General features: G+C 41.2%; 1 protein-coding gene across 4 annotated transcripts in view; it reads right to left on the reverse strand.

Moving 5' to 3' along the window:
* Positions 1-3793: 3793 nt before the first annotated feature.
* DICER1 (dicer 1, ribonuclease III) overlaps positions 3794-20188 on the reverse strand; it is a 67745-nt gene continuing 51350 nt past the window's right edge. For all 4 annotated transcript variants that reach the window (XM_077323588.1, XM_077323585.1, XM_077323587.1 and 1 more), the window contains exons 24-29: positions 16674-16829; positions 10574-11453; positions 10183-10451; positions 8948-9110; positions 8789-8864; positions 3794-8324 (exon numbers count right to left, since the gene is read on the reverse strand). In XM_077323588.1, coding sequence (XP_077179703.1) covers positions 8159-8324; positions 8789-8864; positions 8948-9110; positions 10183-10451; positions 10574-11453; positions 16674-16829 — 1710 coding nt within the window. In that variant the 3' untranslated portion in view covers positions 3794-8158. The remainder of the gene's footprint in view (positions 8325-8788; positions 8865-8947; positions 9111-10182; positions 10452-10573; positions 11454-16673; positions 16830-20188) is intronic.

A 20188-nucleotide genomic window follows, 5' to 3' on the forward strand; every position in this document is an offset into this window, starting at 1 on the left:
AATCTGCAGCAGGTAAGGATGGCAGGAGACAACACATCACACTTTCAGGTGGATATGGGGATTGATGGAGAACCAATTCTGCATTCCATCTAGTCTACTTTCACATTTTGCCAGTGGTATTGAGAACCGTCTAGAGCAGGGTTAGTCAAACTGCGACCCTCCAGATGTCCATGGACTACAATTCCCAGAAGCCCCTGCCAGCATTTGCTGGCAGGGGCTTCTGGGAATTGTAGTCCATGGACATCTGGAGGGCCGCAGTTTGACTAACCCTGCTCTAGAGCCGGCTGCTTTATACAAAATTCCCATCTTGAGATCATTGTACTGGCTGCTGGTATGTTTCTGAGCTCAATTCAAAGCACTAGTTATTCCCTTCAAAGTATTTTGCAATCAGCGATCTACATATTTGAAGGGATTTTTTAAAAATGTTGGCATGAATCTGTGCAGCATCTTGTCTTCCCAACTGATCCTCTTAGCTGTATTCATGCCTAGGTATGCACAATCTGCCTTGACCTGCTCACAATAAAAACAACTAAGAATACAGTGATACCATCATGAAGGAAAGCATTTTTTGTTGGCTTTTTTCCCTCTTATGGTGTGATTTTTATTGTGGATCTAGTATCCGCAGTCTTCTGTAAACTCCTTCAGGAAGAAAAACAGCTGAGTAATGTATTAAATAAATGTCATTAGTTATTTTTTAAAATATAAAACAAGTTGTTACAATTAATTTAGAACAAGGGTACATAGAAGAAGAGTTGGTTTTTATGCCCTGCTTTTGACTGCCCAAAGGAGTCTCAAAGCAGCTTACAATCACCTTCCCTTCCTCTCCCCACAACAGACACCCTGTGAGGTGAGTCTGAGAGAAACTGCTCTGTGACCATTTCCACACTGGGAACTTTGCTGCCCTGGCTCCTCTGTGGGAGCACAAATTCTGGGTGGATCAGGTGCACTGGGCCAAATGCTCCCCTGTGCAGGAGCTGGAAAAGGTGGGGCAAGCTGCCCCAGCTCAAATTCCAGCCTGCAGCCTGGCGCGAAACCTCCAGTGTGGAAAGGGACTGTGACTAGCCCAAGCTGGCTGGATGTGGAGGAGTCGGGAATGAAACCCAGCTCTCCAGATTAGAGACCACTGCTCTTAACCACTACACCATGCTGGTTCACAACCACGACCGGGGCCTTGTCATCCCTGGCCCCAGCCTAGTGGAACACTCTACCTAGTGAGATCAGAGCCTTGTAGGACCTTAAGTTGTTAAATGAAGTCTTTTTCATCAGACAGCTGGGCAACACTACATTATTCAGAGTGCAATGTGGGGAAGTCATGCCCTTCAGAGCTTCTTCGGAAACTCCAGTGAACTTTAAAGGGTCTAACAATGCTTATGGTTACAGTCAATTCTGTATTAAAGCAGCATATCTCAGATCAGAGCTTTATTATAGAGAGTTTGGGAAAAGGCTCCTGCACAAAGACAGTTTCCATCACCTTTTAATCTTGGCACAAAAGTTATCAGGCTCCTTTTAAAACGGAGACAGTTCGTAAGGTATCAGTATGAAGTCCAAAATTGTTCAGTTGAAAGACTCTGGTTGGGCTAACAAGCATCTGAGCGATGCACATTTTAAAACTTTTATCTCACAAATTAAATGACAGTAAATTTACTACATAGAACCCCTTCCCATCATAAACATCTGGGGGTAGAAACAAAGATTGAAACCTATAAGAAGAGGGGCAGAAAGATCTGGTGGGCTTCTGCTCAGGGATGAACAAACAGCTATAATCTTTATTGCTTAGATCAGGGGTGGGCAAACTGTGGCCCTCCAGATGTCCATGGACTACAATTCCCATGAGCCATGTGAATGCTGGCAGGGGCTCATAGGAATTGTAGTCCATGAGCATCTGGAGAGCCACAGTTTGCCCACCCCTGGCTTAGATGTTTCTTGAAAGGGAAGGGAGAAGGTAAAGCTGTGGGATCATATTGGTCCAGCAAGCCATGCATGGAGATGCATGCCGGACTTAGTTGAAATGAAGAAAAGGGTACAGGATGAGGTGGGAGACACAATCTCACACTTAGCACCCAAACGTAACTGTGGCGGATCAGATTGCGTGGCTGTAATATGGAGGCTGACCTTCCTAGAGATCATGCCTGCCCTCCTGTAACAAGCAGTCACTTGTCAAAATGGCAGTTATTTGTTCAGCAGTATGCATACAGTTTTTAGCTGTGCACAAGGATTTTTCCAATCAATGTGTTTAAAAAGCTGATCTGAGATTTGATGCTTTAAAATAATATGTACAATGTTTGGAGGAAAACTGACTTCTGCAGAATTTCATCTTTACAGCCTTTAAAACTCATTACATCGTTAGGGCTCATTATGTAACCTCAGAGAACAAATCCTAATGCAAACATTTTAAGGCCTAATCAAGCTGTATGAATCCAGTATCCACTCTTGGTATAAGCCATCATAGAACTGGGCATTCCACACAATAACTCAAAGCTCCATAAGCAATTCATAATCAGGTTTCATGACCATTTCTGCAGTGACTTCACAACTGTAGTCAAAATACATTAAGTCAGAGTTCATTACCAAGTTGCATTTATTCTGCCCAGCTTTTGTTCAAGGAAAGTTCTGCGGAAGAATGCTTCACACACGTACGTATTTTTATATGCAATTAGATCTCCTATGCCAAAACACTAGCGGAGACAAGCCAGTGAGATAAAAGTGGTTTCATTGTATACAGAAGTGGGTCTGGCTCGGACATGGAATAGAAGAGTTGGATCCCTCAGCATTACAGCGAGGCATGGAGGGGTAGCATGTTACAAGAAGAAACTAAACAGCAAGAGGCCAATCAAGTGCGAGTCATGGGAGTACAACCAAACTTTCTGAGAATCAAACCATTAGTCTCTCCCAACATTTTATGATTGATCCAACAGCAGTTACTTTGAGATGGCTAGGCTCCCCCCCCCCATGACCTCTTTCATGTTCTTAAAACCATCAAGATGATGCACTTCACTGTATTTCACCTGCCAAATGTTGAACTTCAAATGTAAAAGATAAACAAATAACTGTGAAATCAGCGACAATCCCAAATACATTTTGTAAATGGCAGAAAACGGGTAGCATTCCAGCCTCCCTTTCCAGATACACACGAACAAGTGAACACGAACAGTCCACTGAGATGCTTCAGGATATACTGGCATTTGAGTGTTCAGACTTACAACTCTTAGGTTGGATCCAAGATAAAATGTCTACAAGCTGAAGCACAAGACAAAGACCATATTAGCCATGCCAAGTCAAAGCTTTTATGCCAACAAAAAGATCTATCCCCTCCTCTGATATTTCCCTCTGATAATACCACTCAGGGACTTGGCAGACTGGGGGATTTGGTGGTTGGGGGGAGGCTGGAGTGCAGGGGTAGTCAACCTGTGGTCCTCCAGATGTCCATGAACTACAATTCCCATGAGCCCCTGCCAGCATTTGCTGGCAGGGGCTCATGGGAATTGTACCCCATGAACATCTGGAGATCCACAGGTTGACTACCCATGGATTAGAGGATCTGTTTTATTGCCTTACTTTGTGTTTTTATTGATATTAGCCGCCATGAGATGGCAGGTTCATGAGTGGCAACATATAAATGTAACCATAAATAAGACTAAAGCAGCTACTTGGCACTATAGATTCTTTAGGCTAATCCTGCATTGAGCAAGGGGGTTGGACTAGATGGCAGTTCACTTCAATTAGAAAACAAACAAACAAACACCCAATATTTTGTACAAACTTTTCAGGGGGGAAAAAAGCAAGAACACAAAAGTGAACAGACCATAACTTTATTGGAGATATATTCAGCTACAATTATTACAAAAATCTATTAAAGGTAATTGTGATCCATAAGGTGCAGACTGCAAATTTCTGCAGCATGATTACAGTATGAATGAATTACATTTTATGTCCCTTAGACAGCTGCAGCATGTGATGGGAAATATTTTATTGTCCATCAAATTACATTATTCATTCTACTTGATTTTAACCATCTTTAAAGTCAAACTATTTACAATAAAAAGCCTGCAATTTTCAAATGTTTCTCTCTAGATAACTTGCTGCTATAGTAAACTGAGTGCATCTAACACATCAATTTCGACAGTCTGTGGTTGTTACCCAAATTAAATGAAAAGCAGGGGGGCGGGAGGGGAAAGCTTTATTGATACCTTAGGGACAAAATGCTTGCAATGAATTAAGAATTACTCTGGGGACAGTTGAACGCAACTGAGTTGACTTCTGCTGGTGAAAGCACTTTGATTTTAATGTCCTTTTACAGTCATAAATGTTAGGGTTTAAAGACACAAAACTCATAAGTATTAATGCACCTTTGCTTCTCGAGAATATTTGCCATCAAGGGCCTAGAATTGTCCTAGGTTCCCCATCCTGTTTACATTAGTCACACTCAACACATTTCCCTTACATTCACAGAGGAACGTAGGTGAACGGCCGGGTTTATGCCACCTGCAGGCGTGGTCCTACAATCGATGGGACTGAACCGAGCCTGCATTCATATCAATAGGTTTTATTTAATTCTCTTCTCTGCACTCCTCACTCAAAGGAAGGATTCAAATTGACCATTAATATGCTTGCTCAGCGATCCTTAAAAACACGGGGAAGGCAAAAAGATGTCCTAAAATGTCAACCGATTCACAGAATAATAAAACATGGCATAATTAAAAAAACAAAACAAAAAGGTTTCAAATCCTTTCTTTTTTTTTAAAGACATAATAAATGCCACAGACATAACAATGATCTATTTCAGTTGTGCAAATCAAGTGACAAATTGCAGGCATTCTAGTGATCCTTTTTTTTTTTTCCTTTTCCCAAATTCAGTAAAATCAAATCAGCAGCAAGGCCCAGGCCACATTTCTCCTCTATTAAGTATATTTCTCCTTGAAATGAGGTAAAGCATGGTAACGAGTGCAATGCTTAAATTTGTGCTATATGAACGGAACAGCACAAAACACAGCCATACAAAATAAAAATGCAGCATAGTTAGGAAGATTGTTAAAAAAAAGTACAGTATAACAGAACAAAAATAGGGGTAGTGGTGGTGGGGGGGGGGGATAATTCCAAAACTAGGTTCGTTATGTCTCCTCCATCTGCACGAGGAGGGGGTGGAGTTGATTTTGAAGACAGGCTTCCCACAGTCCATTTCCTTGCTTATAGCATATCAAGGGATTTCAATCCCAACCTTCAAAAATGATCAGGATTAGGCATTGTCTGCACCCTATATATATATAAAGGGTAAAGCAGTTGCCCAGCATGGAAACTATAGTGTGTTTTCTGCATTCTGAGAACGTTACAAAACATTCAAATGAAATGGGGTACAATAAAAAGATGTGGCGTTACAAAACACAATCAGCCGCAGGACCAATGTTACAGTGGGGCCCCTGCTCAAATCAGTCTTTCCAACCCGCTTGTTGCACATTCAGGGAGGACTCTGAATTCTTTCTTACAGAATGCAACCAAAGTCTCCTGTTTCCACCAGGCTACACTCAAGAAATACGTTCACTTAATTCTTCCATCTCATGAATCTGGTTTAGAATTTACTCCGGGCATTTCATTACAAAAACAAAACAAAACAAAAAGTAGTACACATTTGATAATACGGGTCGCTTTGAATATATGGATGTTGTGAGTTTTAGTAAGTGACACATGGGTCTGCAGAGAAGAACATCAGCACTGATTTTCATAGAGCTTCTTTCAGGATTACAGTGGCACATTTAAAAAACGTGTTCGTTAATCAACTTCCTATACAGCTTCATTTCCACACTGTGAACTTCAACGGCAGGTCTCAATTCAGTTAACACCGAAAAGTCCCATTGAAATGGTTGTTTAAAAATGCCAGTGACACCTAAAAGTTCTAACAGATGTTTCCACAATTCAAAACTACGTCCACGAGGCAGACCATGCGGCATATGTGGCTACAGGCCTTCTTTCAGTTCTTCACTACTGAAGATGTAAGTCATTTTTTTAAAGCTGAAAAGCAGCTAGATGAGCTAGATCAGCAGTGAGGGTGCTAGGATGGAAACAAATTCTGAGATGTGTGCAGAAGTTCATACAGCTTGGGGGACCATATCATTTGTGTTTCCAGTAACATAACACTCTGTCGTTGTGAATGAGACCCCATCATGAATATTTTAGTTCACTGGCATTTCTAGAAAATCGAGGCAAAAAAAAATATATTGTTCCTCAAAACTAAATTTCAGTATTTCATAGAACTATAACATCCCCGGCCAATAAGGTATGTTTGTTCTGATTAAAATAGTTTAACCAGATTCTCCCCGCTGCCAATGCAAAACTTGAATGCATGGAGTTTGGGGGAGAGGGGTGTCTTTAAAAGCAGAAAATACAGTATTTGTTTGTGAAAGAACACATAAAACAGCATCAAGAGCAGTCCGGGAAACCATTAAAAGATCTTGCTCAACTTTCCGAAACTTCAAGCATAATTAATGGGGGCAAAATTGCAGCAAACCTCTATTGATATTGGTGGGCAGCCCACGGCTTTTTTTTTCTTTTCTTTTTTACAAAAATAAGGTAAATTAAAGAGGTATTATAGTTACAGTGCAAAAATTAAAATTTCAAGCATAATACATACACATAGCACCAAAACAGAAAAACAATGCATGCAAAAAAGGGGGAGGAAAGACAAAAAGAACAAAGAAGAACTGAGGTATTTAAGTGAAGGGTGCCTAGAGATATCTAAAGAAATTTAGGCATAGCCTAAAAACAGATGCTTTCATATCAACTGAAACAATAATGAGCTACTTACTCTACATTAAAGGACCTAAATCACAGATGTATATTAACAAAAAAAAAAAGTATGGCAGTTTATCTCAAAACAACCTCCATGGCATTTTAAACAGCACAGCTTTGGTAGATGAAATATGCATGCAAGTCTGAAAAGTACAGTAAGAAATTTATGTGGAAATTGCTCTTAAAGGTGTAAAGGTGCTCCATTTGTTAAATATGTATCCAATATAAAATCTGCAGCATATTTTAGGTGCGATATGTTGAAGGTTCTCTCCCCTCCCCTCCCCCCCAGCAACAGTTTGCACTGTGCAATTAGCTACTGTTACAATGTTTCGATACCGGAAACAACATGTTCGATGCCCCTGCACGAGCCCCTTGAAGTGAAAGGGGGTTTCTACAAGAGCCATAGATTGTGCCCAGTTGAGCTCTCGTGTTTTTTGTTTTTGTTTTTTTGTAACAATGGAAATTTGCAAGAGACTTTTTGTTTTGTTTTCAGTATCAAAAACAAAAAATCTGCACTAACAATTTCCTCTGAATCGTTAAAAATAACCCCACTACATATATATGAATACGAATCCTGTAATAAGTTAAGTCACAGCTAAACTACCACGTTGGACTGCAAATACAGAGCTGTAGCATCATAAAACGCATTCTAAAAATGAAGGGAATGTAAAACAGTTTTGCTCCAAAGAGATCAGAAATTAAAGGGCGTGAGTAATGAGGGCTTATATACTTTTAAGGCAAGAACCTTTCAAATGCAAGACTTACAGAGGCATCCGTACATTTCTATCGGATGCCAGACATTTCAATTCAAAACCTGTCCCTAACCAATAAGTGCAATAATGATTGGGAATGCCATCTTAATGCCAAGACGGCGTGGAAAGAACAAGGACAATACTGGCACGCTTATCCTTACAACCAAATCATCCAGTACAGTTTATAAACTGTTTTGTGACTGGCACTAGTGCACAGATTTGAGAAATTCCAAGATTTTATATATAAAAATCCAAGATATATATATAAAATCCATTCACTGCATTCTGCATCAGCTCCCTGGCCTTTAACACTAAGCAAAGCTGTACTGAGTCGGACAAAAATTAATCAAATGTTATCTGACAACCATTTTGAACACTTGCTAAATGTCATTAAAGCACTCTTGTGATTAAACAAAGCAGAAGTGAGGAAAGAAGACAAGATTGTGTTTGCGCAAAAAAGGAAAAAAAAAAACCCTATAACTACATTTCGTTCCAAAAAGTATGTATATATGTTAAATGCTGTTAGCTATTTTGTTATCAAAATTTAAACGCTGTCTTCAGTTTTGTTCCTCTCAACATCAACTTTAAAATCTCTCTCCCCGTTTTTTTTTTTTTTAAGAGGTGTCTCAGCTATTTGGAACCTGAGGTTGGTTTGCTTTGAGGCTTCGTAGAGCTCTTCGTGCGGCGGCTGATTTGGCGATCCGATAGCTTCTCCCGACTCCTTTAAACTTTCCCTTCCCAACAACTTCCACGGTGACTCTGACCTTCCCGTCGTAGGTTCTCTCTGCAGGACTGCACCCGTTGGAGAGGGCAGAGAAAAACAGACGCATAAATTACAGCTAGCAGAGCCAGAAGGGAATTCATCCCCTTCTACAAAACGATGTTAATCCACACGCAGGGGTAGTCAAACTGTGGCCCTCCAGATGTCCATGGACTACAATTCCCAGGAGCCCCTGCCAGCAAATGCAACCACCCCGTGAACCTCAGAGTCATCTGCTTCACAAACTTTCATATGGGTAACTGCCCACTTCGCCAGATGCATGCACATGTGGGTGTGCAGATAAACAGAAAGAAACTGAAGGCATTAAGGAAGTTCGTATTTTCCAAGAGGATGCAACATACATTTTCCGCTTCAGTAGTACTGTGCATTATTTCACTTCTCTTTGCGATCTTTTCTCCCCAACAACTAAACCACTAAACAGCAAGGTCACTGAAATTCAGTGTATGGTACATGGCTTCAAGAGATGGATTCTTACCTGAATTTCGCTGTCTCTGGCTCCATCTCCAGTAGCTCTCGTACTGGGGAACGGGGAACATTTGCAGAGAATTTTTCTGTGATGAAAAAATTTATATTTTAACCCTACTAATAGAAACCATGAACTACTGAAATTTTCTTCTGAGAGCTCTTACGTTACCTATTAATGGCCTCATCATTGGATAGTACACTTTCCAAACCATTTCCAGAGACATTCCGCTATCCATGTAAATGGCACCAGCAAGAGATTCAAATATATCCCCCATGGCCTTTGGTACTTCAATGTCTTCTTCTTTTTCTTCATCTTCTTCAGATCTTCGGAGCTAAAATGTTAAATAAAGTCTTACTTTACAAAAGTCTTTGCAAAGTTAATGTTTAGACATTAACTTTAGGCATTCGCTTGTGCGACCCTGTTCCTTCTATTTTTTCATCATCTGAATGTTGGTTAAGTTAGAAAAGGTTGGCCATTTTAAGTTTAGCTTGTGCCTTACTTGCTCAGGTTTAGCAGGTATCTCTAAAAATATATAGATATCCCCTTAAACAGCTCAGTCTATTTGATTGTGCCAAGGCATCATGATCTACTATCTCTGGTTAAACAAAAAGGATGTGATCCACTTCCTGGATGAGGGCAACAGTGCCCACAAGTGGAGAGATTCCTCACAAGGCTCAAGTTATTCAGGATCCAAAATGCAGGGTGTGCTCACAATGTGCAGAGGGAATACTGGCTGAGATTTTCCGGCCTGCAGCTTCTGTGTAACAATGGAGGTGGAGAAGAAACGGGGCTCTGTCAAGCTCCCCGAGGATCCTGCCATGCGCAGTCGCTACATAATCATGTAAAGAAGGGTCAGAAACAAACATCTGTCCCCAATACAACCAATTCATGGGCAAGGCTGTGTGTATGTTGTGATTTTGCAGCACAGTATATGCTATTGTGTGTGGAATTATGCATCCTGAAAAAAAATCTCAGCTTTCATTTTTTGAACAGTCCTCCCCCCATGGACCTCCAGTTTAAAGTATTGGCCAGTGACATAGGTCTTGGGAGCCCAGTATCCACTGCTTCCTCTGCCCCTCATGATTGGCAAAACAAGACTCACACATGATTGTCAGTTATGCCAAATAAAATTACCTAAATCTGCTCCCTTTGCAGAATGCATGCAAACCTATAAAGGCTCGGTTTTTCCACATTCTTTTTTTATTTTCAGAAAAGTTAGAGAGTAGATTTGAGGAACACACACAGAGTGAGTAGGTATTTTAACCATATTTAGTTTTTAAAAACCTGGCTTGTGTTAGAAGTCGGTTGTAACTAACAACACCCCCCCCCCCTCAAAAGGCACCAGATTCTTGGAAATGAACATATTAAGGGGAATTCAAAAACTCCTTTCTAACAGCACTAACCTCTGAGTCCATTCCTTGCATTTCATTTTTTTCCATCTGAAACTGCACAAAGTCATCAATAACATGGAACAATTCAGGAGAGACAGCTTTGAAGTATTTGTGGTAGTCATACTTTACAGCCAGTGAGGCGAAGATGGTGTTGTTAACTAGGGCAGATCGCAGGTCTGTCAGAACTCCAGGAGAGTGCTGCCGTGGGTCTTCATAGAGGTGCTTGGTTATGAGGTAGTCCAAAATTGCATCTCCCAGGAATTCCAACCGCTGGTAACAATCTTAAGCACACAAGGATGGAGGGGAAGGGAGGAAATACACCGCAAGGTAGTTAACATTCCTTTCAAAGTAAATCTGCATTCCTTCACATTCAATGCAAAAGGAGACTTTTCAAAGGACTTACCAGTAATGGTGTTGTAATGATAAGAGGCATGAGTAAACGCCTGAAGTAGGTAAGCCTTGTTCTTGAAACTGTAGTTAATTTTCTTCTCAAAGTTTTCAAAGCCAGATATGAGGTGATTTAATGTTCTCTCGGCATCTGGATGATCAAACATACATCTTGGCGGAATCTTTAAACAGCCATAAACCAAGTCTTTATACAAAGAAGACTCCTGATTGGCTAGAGAGGCAGAAATACAGTTTGCAGAAGGATGTTTCTGTTGGCTGTTAAAATGGCCTCTGCAACAAGACAGAACACTGTCCCCGTCAGTTTTTTTAATGATCGGAAGCACTTTCAGGCCCAGGGAGCAGAGGAAAAGCTGGGCGGCTCTCTCACCACAGCTGGTCAGATAGCAGCCCAGGAGGGCTTCCACACAGTCTGCAATGCTTTTGTCAGCTATGCACTGTTCCGTATGCAGGTCGTAGGAGATGGACTGTTTTCCGGCGTCAATCCCGCAATTCTCCTCCGATGGATTCCAGAAACCTACTACAAAGTCATCTTCTTCCACAGCCTTGCTAGGGTCCAGATAGCACATGGCGTCCCAGGAGCTGTAGTCAAAATCATCGAAATCGGATGAAAACTGGACGTTGGGCAAGGACGACTTCTTGGGCGCTTTCCATTCGTAGCTGTTATCGGCGGGCGAAAAGGGGGAGAGGGAGATTTTCTTCACAAATGCTCCAGAGCCCATTAGCATGTTGTCAATGAACTTGATGTGCTCCTGATCGTACTCTAAGAAATCATCTTCCAAGTCAGCTTCCTCCTTGGGTACCTGCCACATCAAGTCGTCGTCGTCGTCATCGTCGGAATCGTCAAGTTTTCCGTTGGACAGCAAGCCCTCCTTCGTCTTTATTAAAGAGTGAGAAATAAAGAGGAAACTTGTTTAACTGGCGACAAGACTTAAAACGATTTCACAGCTGCATAGCCGCTGACAGTATAATACAGCTAATTGGAACTCAAGATTTTTAATTAAGTGACAAACTGGGATGTAGACAAACTGAAGCGTGTCCAGAGGAGGTCAACAAAGATGGTGAGGGGTTTGGAGACCAAGATGTATGAGGAAAGGTTGGGGGAGCTTGGTCTGTTTAGCCTGGAGAGATGACTGAGAGGGGATCTGATAACCATCTTCAAGTATTTAAAAGGGTGCCATATGGAGGATGGAGCAGAATTGTTCTCTCTTGCCCCGGAGGGATGGACCAGAACCAATGGGATGCAATTAATGCCAAGGAAATTGTGTCTAAATATCTGGAAGAAGTTCCTGACAGTTAGAGATGTTTCTCAGTGGAACAGGGTTCCTCAGGAGGTGGTGGGTTCTCCATCTTTGGAGATTTTTAAACAGGTTGGATAGCCATCTGATGGAGATGCTGATTCTGTGAAGGTTCAAGGGGGTGGCAGGCTACAGTAGATGAGTGATAGGGTAGCGGGTGTCCTGAATTGTGCGGGGGGTTGGACTAGATGACCTACGAGGTACCTTCCAACTCTATGGATATTCTATGGTTCTATGATTTTTTTAATTTAATTAACTCTGTTTTAATTCACAGAACTACAGATATCAAGCAATGTGGGTGTCAAAAATACAGGAATGCTGAAACCAGATTTAAGATTTATTACTTGCTCTAGCATGTGAAGTAGAAAACTACAGCATAGTTTAATTTAATCATCAGATTCAGAAAACCTTTATTGGCATAAAAAAGTAAATCCATAATGAAGAAACTTCACAGACAAGGGCATATAGGGTGACAGCAATAGTACTTTATTTGATATTGACAGTCTCCATCAATGGGAGATTTAGTCTTAAAATGGCCAACAAAAATCTGGCTATCCCAAAAATAGTTCATGGGTCTTTCTCATCAACTCATTATCATTACCAAAGAGTGCTGCTCCCTTCCCCTCTACTTGCAAAATTTCCCAAGATCTATTTAAAATCCCATGCACATTCTCATATCAGTGCTCTGGTACTCATTCAGATGTATATCAAGATCCTAGTATCTATGTATATGTGGGAACCTGGAAGTTAAGGATCTCTCCCATTACATCTTATCTAGTCTACTATATAACGAGCCAAGGAAGAAATTTGTTGTTGTTAGGTGCGAAGTGGTGTCCGACCCATAGCGAAGAAATTTATTTTAAGGTTAATTCCTGATGTGCCCACAATGTCTGAGGAGAAATTGATGTTCTTAGTGTTTGATACTGATCCATATAATTCCAGCAGATTAGCTCTTTATGTCCTTGCAGCCAGGAAAATAATAGACATACCGAACAAGGAAACTTTGGTATCCTAAGACCTTTTAAACTCTAAATACTGTACCTAAATTGCTAATGGAATTTATCTGTTATTGTCTTTTTAGCTGGATTATATGTAATTGAACTTCATGGTAAAGGCCTTTGGCCCATACAATAAAAACTGTCTACACTCACTAGTACTTAAATGTGTTCAGCAATAAACATACTTCTATAGCGAGACAACAAAAATCCTCGTTTTTCTGGCCTACTATAATTGTATTGTGCTTAAGCAGAAAAATGGCATTTTTTCACATTAGTAAATAGAGCTGGTTGCAGCACAGTTACAAACCCATTTGGCTAGCATGAATGAAACCAGTTTAGACAATGTCTAAGCATATCTACATACACATGTAAGAGCTCCAGACCAAATATTTTAATCAAGGTTTGACATTCATGTAAACATCTGCTCCGATAATACTGAAACACTGAGTTAGGAATTTGAGAACTTGGTAAATACTATGGCTTCAATGAATTGTTTTGGTTTTCAAACGCAAATTGTATCTGGGGGGAAAAAAGCTAGCGCAAAATAGGAATAATTTAGACCTAGCATAGATAACATTTCTCATGCTGTTTGCCAATATATTTTTCAGTTATGATTTGGGACAAATATATGAAGTAAGCTAAACTAACACTGAAATGTTCTTCAGGAGAAATAAGCTGCACGTGTAATCAAAATGGGTCCTTGGCCAGGGCTCATTCTTGTTCCTTGACTGGTGCAAGGAAAGGCTTGGGGACAATTCAGATGGAGCACCAAACCACGGTAAGCTTCAGGCCTAAACATCTGTTCCCCCCTTCCCTCTGTTGCTAGGACACTCTCTGGTTATTGTTAAGGCACAGAGCTGATTCAGAAAAAAACACCAAACTCTGATTTGATGACAAACGGGAAGTTTGAAAGGGTTTCCGGGGAGAAGGGAGGGAACCTGAATCTTATTCCCAACCGCTGAGCTGAGCTATTATATACTTGGACTTCCAAAACTTTTGACCAACTCAAAGGCTTCTAGGCCAGCCTAACAGTTATTCTAAAAGAAGAAAAGACAAAAGGTGATTAAATAAATACAAAGGGAGGGTAGGACTAAACCTATAGTTCTAACAGAAGAATTGCTTTAGGCTGCTTTGGTCAGATCCTGCGTTGAGCAGGGGGTTGGACTAGATGGCCTGTATGACCCCCTTCCAACTCTATGGTTCTATGATTCTAAGAAAATAAGCTGCCCCTCCCACCCCCCAAGACCTGTACTGGAACCAGTGCTTCTTAAATTAGTCAGAAATGAGCAGTAATAGAGCCAAGTTTACTGCTATCATGTTATTTAAGATAGTGAAAAACAATGATGGCTCAAGAGCTCTAGGAAGACTGCATGGTGGCTTGTCTATGTGGAGTGGCCCTGAAATTCTCTAATTTTGTTTTTAAATCAGCTTTCATTTGCAGTCAGAACATACTTAAATCTCCTTCCATAAAAGGAATTTACTGCATACATATAGTACTAAATAATACCTTCTGAATATACCTTGTTGTATTTTATTTTCTGAAAAGGGGGGGGGGAGGAGGTGGATGACTTGGTTGCTAGCTTCTGTTTCTGTCTGGGGATCAGGAGCAGCTTTTAATTCTTCCTTCTATACTTGCATGATACATGGTAAACCCATTTTATTTTTTAGCAAATTATACAATGATTGGCTTTGAAGTGAGGCTTGAACACATTTATACAATACGTAGAATGTCTTCCTGTTCTACTGTACAATAAAACATTCCAATAGATCTTTAAATATTTTGGTATGCCCTCTGGTGGTTTTGTCTTCAAAGTATGGCTTTTTAAAAAAAGATGTTCATCTATGTGCCATTTCTGATCCTGATTCTGACGTTCTATGAAATACCAATTCAAAGCAAGGCAAGGCACTTAAACTCACAGTTCACTGCGCTATGCAAAATTATTCTAGTCTGAGCCCTTTCTTCTCCAAGTCTGCATAGGACTGCACTGTCAGTTTTGAGCTGGTTATTTCTTTAGTAATAGACATCTGAATCTTTTTGACAACTGGCAGTCTTAATGAGAAAGTGGAATTTGAGAGGACTCGGTCCTCCAAAACCACCTGTCCCAATGGTTTAGGTAAAATAAGGTTTATACTTAATAAGGGCTTCAGAATCTCACTGTCTTTCATCACCAGCAACATTAAATGCCAGCAAAGCAGACCGAAGAAGTAGCTTAAGATTTCAAAGCTTTGGGATCTATACAAGATGCAACAGTTAACAGCAATAAACTAATAATCCCTATGATAAATGTTTTCAAGATTAAGATCCATCCTGGAAACAGCACAATAACAGCCCCTTACAAAAGCATCATAAACGTATTCACCCATATAAATAGTGGAAAGGTCATCCAGAGATTTGGCCTGGACTGTCACCAATATATGGATGACACTCAACTGTACTGCATGATCCTGGCATATCTCGGGAAGGCTACAGAAACCTTGAATCAGTGCCTGGAAGCACTGCAGAGGTGTGGGCTAATAAATGAAAGCTTAATCTTGACAAAATGGAAGTGCTACTGGTGAATGGAAGGTCACCAGGATTTCAGGTGCTACCCATTCCGGGTGGGGTTGCACTCCTCTTGAAGGACCATGTCCATATTAGAGATGAGAAATTTTTAACATTTGTTATTCTTCAGGTCTATCATACATTAATTTTTTTAAAAATTTTTTGTATTTCCGAAAAATCCCGTGTCCCAATACTGATACGATATTTAGATCTGGGATTTTTCTGAAATCCTGAATAGACATATTAAAAAAATAAAATTAAAAATAAAAAGCCAGCCCAACCTTGGGGCTGGCTTGGCTTCTCCTGCAGCCGGGTTTAAACTGTGCTGCAAGAGAAACCAACTCGAGGATTTGCGTGCTCTGGGGAGATCACTCCCTGAGGCATGCAAATCCTGGCTGGGATGGCTTCTCTTGAGGAGCAGCTTAACACCAATAAGGTATTTTTCTGCCATATTTTTCGTTTGGGGAGATCTGAATGCACACCCCCAGTCTATAGTCCAGGGATGCTCTTGGCCCCAAGGCCTACTGCTGGATAAGCAGGTGGCAGCTGTGGCCAAGATTGTCTTTTGCCAGCTTTGAGTGGTTACCCAGCTGTGGCCTTTCCTGGAAAGTAAAGGTCTGGCCACTGCAGTGCATGCCCTGATTATATCCCAGTTAGGTTACTGCAATATGCTCTACATGAAGCTGCCTTTGAAAAGTGTTTGGAAACCTCAGTTGTTGCAAAATGCGGCAGCTAGGATGTTAGGGTAGATATTAAGGACCATATTGTTGTAGTCTTGGCCATTTATACTGGCTCCCAATTTGTTGCTAGGCACAATTTAAGGACTTTCAAAGCCCTATGTGGTTTGGAGCCAACATACCGGAAGGACCACCTTATGAACTTGCCCAACCACTATGGTCATCTTCAGAGGACCTGCCTTGGATGCTTCCACCTTCTGAAATTAAGTGGGCCCAGGAAAGACCCTTCTCAGTAGTGGCACCAAAACTCTGGAACTTTCTGAAGGTGAACTTTTACAATAGCAAGTCAAAACAAAAACACACAAGTGGCAGATTTTAAACCTCTTCTACCGTACTACCAAATTATACAAAACACCATCTATGTTTTTAACTACAGAAATGCTGTAAGAACAGTTAGGAACAGAGATAAAGTAGCATAAGAAGCAGAGGCCCCACTTCTCTCTTTCCTTCGTCATGACATGCTCATAAATTGAATAAATAAATGGAAACATTTAATTGTAAATGCACTTCAACAGCGGCTTACCATTTCATCTTTTCCCCATTTGTCTGCGTTACTCTTGTCTTGGTTTACTATGTAACCAGGAGGAAGCCAGTTGACAGGTGGATCAAAAATCGATACCACCATGCGACTAGGAAGCCCTTTCTTTTTCCCAAGACGATATAAGTTACAATTGCTGACCTTTAAGAAAAAGTGTTTATCATAATCTATAGAGGATTGCATGAAAGAAGACAAATAAAGCAAATTTAGGCTATATATATATATGTAGCATGCTGTTACAGTAACAAATTCCCCTTTTATATTCAAAGCAACACAGGCCAAATATACACAACATTTCATAATTACACTGCTTGGATATTGCATGCAACCTTGTGTCCATTGTCTTTTGACCAAAACATTATAACCAGGAGAATGTTCATGTGAAGAATGCAAGGATAAAGAACAAATCTACTTACAGTCTTACTCTCAGAGGGTATGTCGGACACATACCTGTTCCAGGGCTACTTGATCAGGGCCCCCTCCCTCCCTTGCAAACACACACACACACAGAGATGCCCTCCCCTCTGTTTCTTCCCTTACCTGTTGGTCTCCCAACTTCCTCCTTGGTTCCTTTCCCTTTCCTCTCTCTCACACACACATACACTCCCTTCTCTCCCCCACCCCTGTTTCCCCATTATTTTCCCAACCAAACACATACATTCACACTCCCTTTCCTTCCCGCTCCCTCTTTCACTTACCTTCTCCTCAGGCCTCAGCTGCTGCATCGACCCCCAGGGCCAGTGTTGCTACTGCCAAGGCTTCAGGGGCGGGGCAACTGCTGCCTTGGCCCCTGCTGGGCGCACAGCAGCTACCTAGGCCCCCAGGGCTGGCGCAGCTGCTGGCTGGGCCGTCTACATCTTCTGGTGCACTCCATGGGTGGGACTATGGACGTCACACCTGTATTCATTTCTGTTTGATGAGGCGGCCAGAAGATGTGTCCCACATCAAAAATGGGCTGCATCCCAACAAGTCAACAAAACAAAAAGGAAAACAATGCTAGGTGATGAGTGATTGATTTATTACATGAAGTCGCTATGTGTTTCGCCATAGGGGGAATCAGATTGTTCTGCGCTCCACTGTAAAAGGATTTAATTCTTTTAACTGCGGACAGTTCCAGCACAAGGTGAATATTCTGATTTGCCTGATGAGGCCTGCATGGCGAAACACCTAGGGACTTTTGTATAAGGAACCAATCATCTATCACCTGGCATTTCCCCCTTTTTGTTTTGCTGACACCTTGCTGGGTGCAGCCCATTTTTTGTTTCATGCAAAGAAAGACCCAGAGTTATATGTAAAACAAAGCTACTTTATTATTTCAAAACAACCCAAGCAAAAGAGTGCCACAGATGGTCTGTCGTGTGAATCCAAAACTGGTTCACTGAAGTAGATCTAATTTCGGTCTTCTTATTTTTCTTCAGGCATGCAAATATTAATGTTTACACAGCTCCACAAGCAGAAAAGAAAGGAAAGCGAGGTTTTGCCCAACGCTCCTTTCTCATGACAGTGTTCTTCCTGTCTACACAAACTCTGCAAATGCCAGCATCGGTTTTTCAGGGGTAAATGGATACTATTGGAGAAAAATCCATTTCCACAATAGGAAACAGCTCATTGCTATTGAACTAGGAAATCTTCAGGGACAGCATGGTACAATCAATGGCTGGTAAACTGGGGCTTGGTCGTGGAAAAAAGTCCAAACTCCTCCTTCGCTACAAAGATCAGTGAGCAGCTTTTGGGAAGCCAGTGTGAGTGTACCCTCCCTTTACAGGGTTTCCTACAAGGTTACACTGAGGATAAAAGTTCCTTATTGGAATAAAGCAGGGGTAGTCAACCTGTGGTCCTCCAGATGTCCATGGACTACAATTCCCATGAGCCCCTGCCAGCAAACACTGGCAGGGGCACATGGGAATTGTAGTCCATGGACATCTGGAGGACCACAGGTTGACTACCCCTGCAATAAAGGATTCCAAGCAATATACAAGGTGTAATAAAATAAGGCTTTCCTATGTCGTGCCTTAATAGGAAAATTCCATAAATACTTTATTTCAAAGAGCGCTTAAATATTTTGCAGCAATGTTTAAGCAAATTAAGGATTTGAATCCATTACAACATTTTTAAAAAGTTGCACATTTTTGATCTCTGCTTTTCCTTGGTAAAGGGATCCCTCCCTTCTCTTATTTTGCCCCTACTTAATACTTTCACAGAATTAAACTCTTTGCAGAGTTGCCAGGTTTCAGGTGAGCCCTGGAGATCTCCCAGAATCATAACTGATGTCCAGATGACAGAGATCAGTTCCCCTGCAGAAATGGCTGCTTTTGGAGGGTGGAGGTTTCTCTCCAAACCCCACCTTTCCCAGGCTCCATCCCATCACTCCAGGAATTTTCCAACCTGGAGTTAGCAGCCCTAATGCTATGCAAAACATGGTATCACAGCAGAGAAATTCTAGTTACCTGAAGCAATATACAATGACAACATATGCATAGCATTTTGCTGAAATCTGCACCTGCAAATTACCACGTGTCTCACTAAATACCTCAGCCAGGCATATGGTTTCAAAGTTGGGAGAGGGTGAAAAGTGTGATAAAGTCATATTTACTCTGTAATCCCCGTAGATATCTTAATCTAATCCTGAAGGTATAAATCATGTTGTGAACCACAGTTAAACGGCTGACTCAAATGAACATTGTTTTGAGTAGAATCTCAGATCAATAATCCAATGGCCCTTGCCATGAGTGAAGACTGATGTCCCACAAAGATCAACACTGGGACCAGCTCTACTTTGTGTTCATAACTGACCCAGAATATGGGGTAAGCAGAGTAGATGTCAAGTTTGTGGGTGGTTAATATAGGATTGAGAAAAGGTATAGGACGATATATCTAAAAAGGGTGTGCAGTCAACATGAGAAGTTCAACTTTGAAAGCATACATTTTAATGATGGGAACCAGCAGGGACTGTGAGGGAAAGAGACCCATGGGGTTGTAGTGGGCACTGTGTGCGGCTGCAGTAAAAACAAACCAACAAAAACCCAAACCCTTATTGCTGTGGACCATTATAATATAAAGTGAGAATAAAAGAGAATGTTACGTTGCCCCTGTGTGGATCTATAGTGTGGCGTCATTGAGAATACCTGTATGCTCTGCTCAAAAGAGCACTGCATAGGAAATACAAAGGAGAGCAACCAAGTCAATTAATCGTTGGAGCATCTTTCCTTTGAGAAAAAAGAGTCTGGGGGCAGATTTGACAGAACTTCATAACCATTTTCTCCATCCCAGGCTTAGAGAAATTGCTTCCTTTCTTAAGTTCTAGAAGTTAGGGGCATAATTTAGCAGTAGGTCGCAGCCAACTGACAGTGTTATGAAAACAGATAGCTTTAAAAGGGGATCAGACAGATTCATGGAGAAAGCGTATAAATGGCTACTACCCATGGTGACTAAAGAGATCTCCAGGTTTCCAGGCATGAAACCCCTGAATCCAAGTGCTTAGAGAGAGGGGAGGGCCTCGG

This window comes from Paroedura picta, chromosome 2 (genome assembly GCF_049243985.1).
Source record: "Paroedura picta isolate Pp20150507F chromosome 2, Ppicta_v3.0, whole genome shotgun sequence".
NCBI classification, from domain to species: Eukaryota; Metazoa; Chordata; class Lepidosauria; order Squamata; family Gekkonidae; genus Paroedura; species Paroedura picta.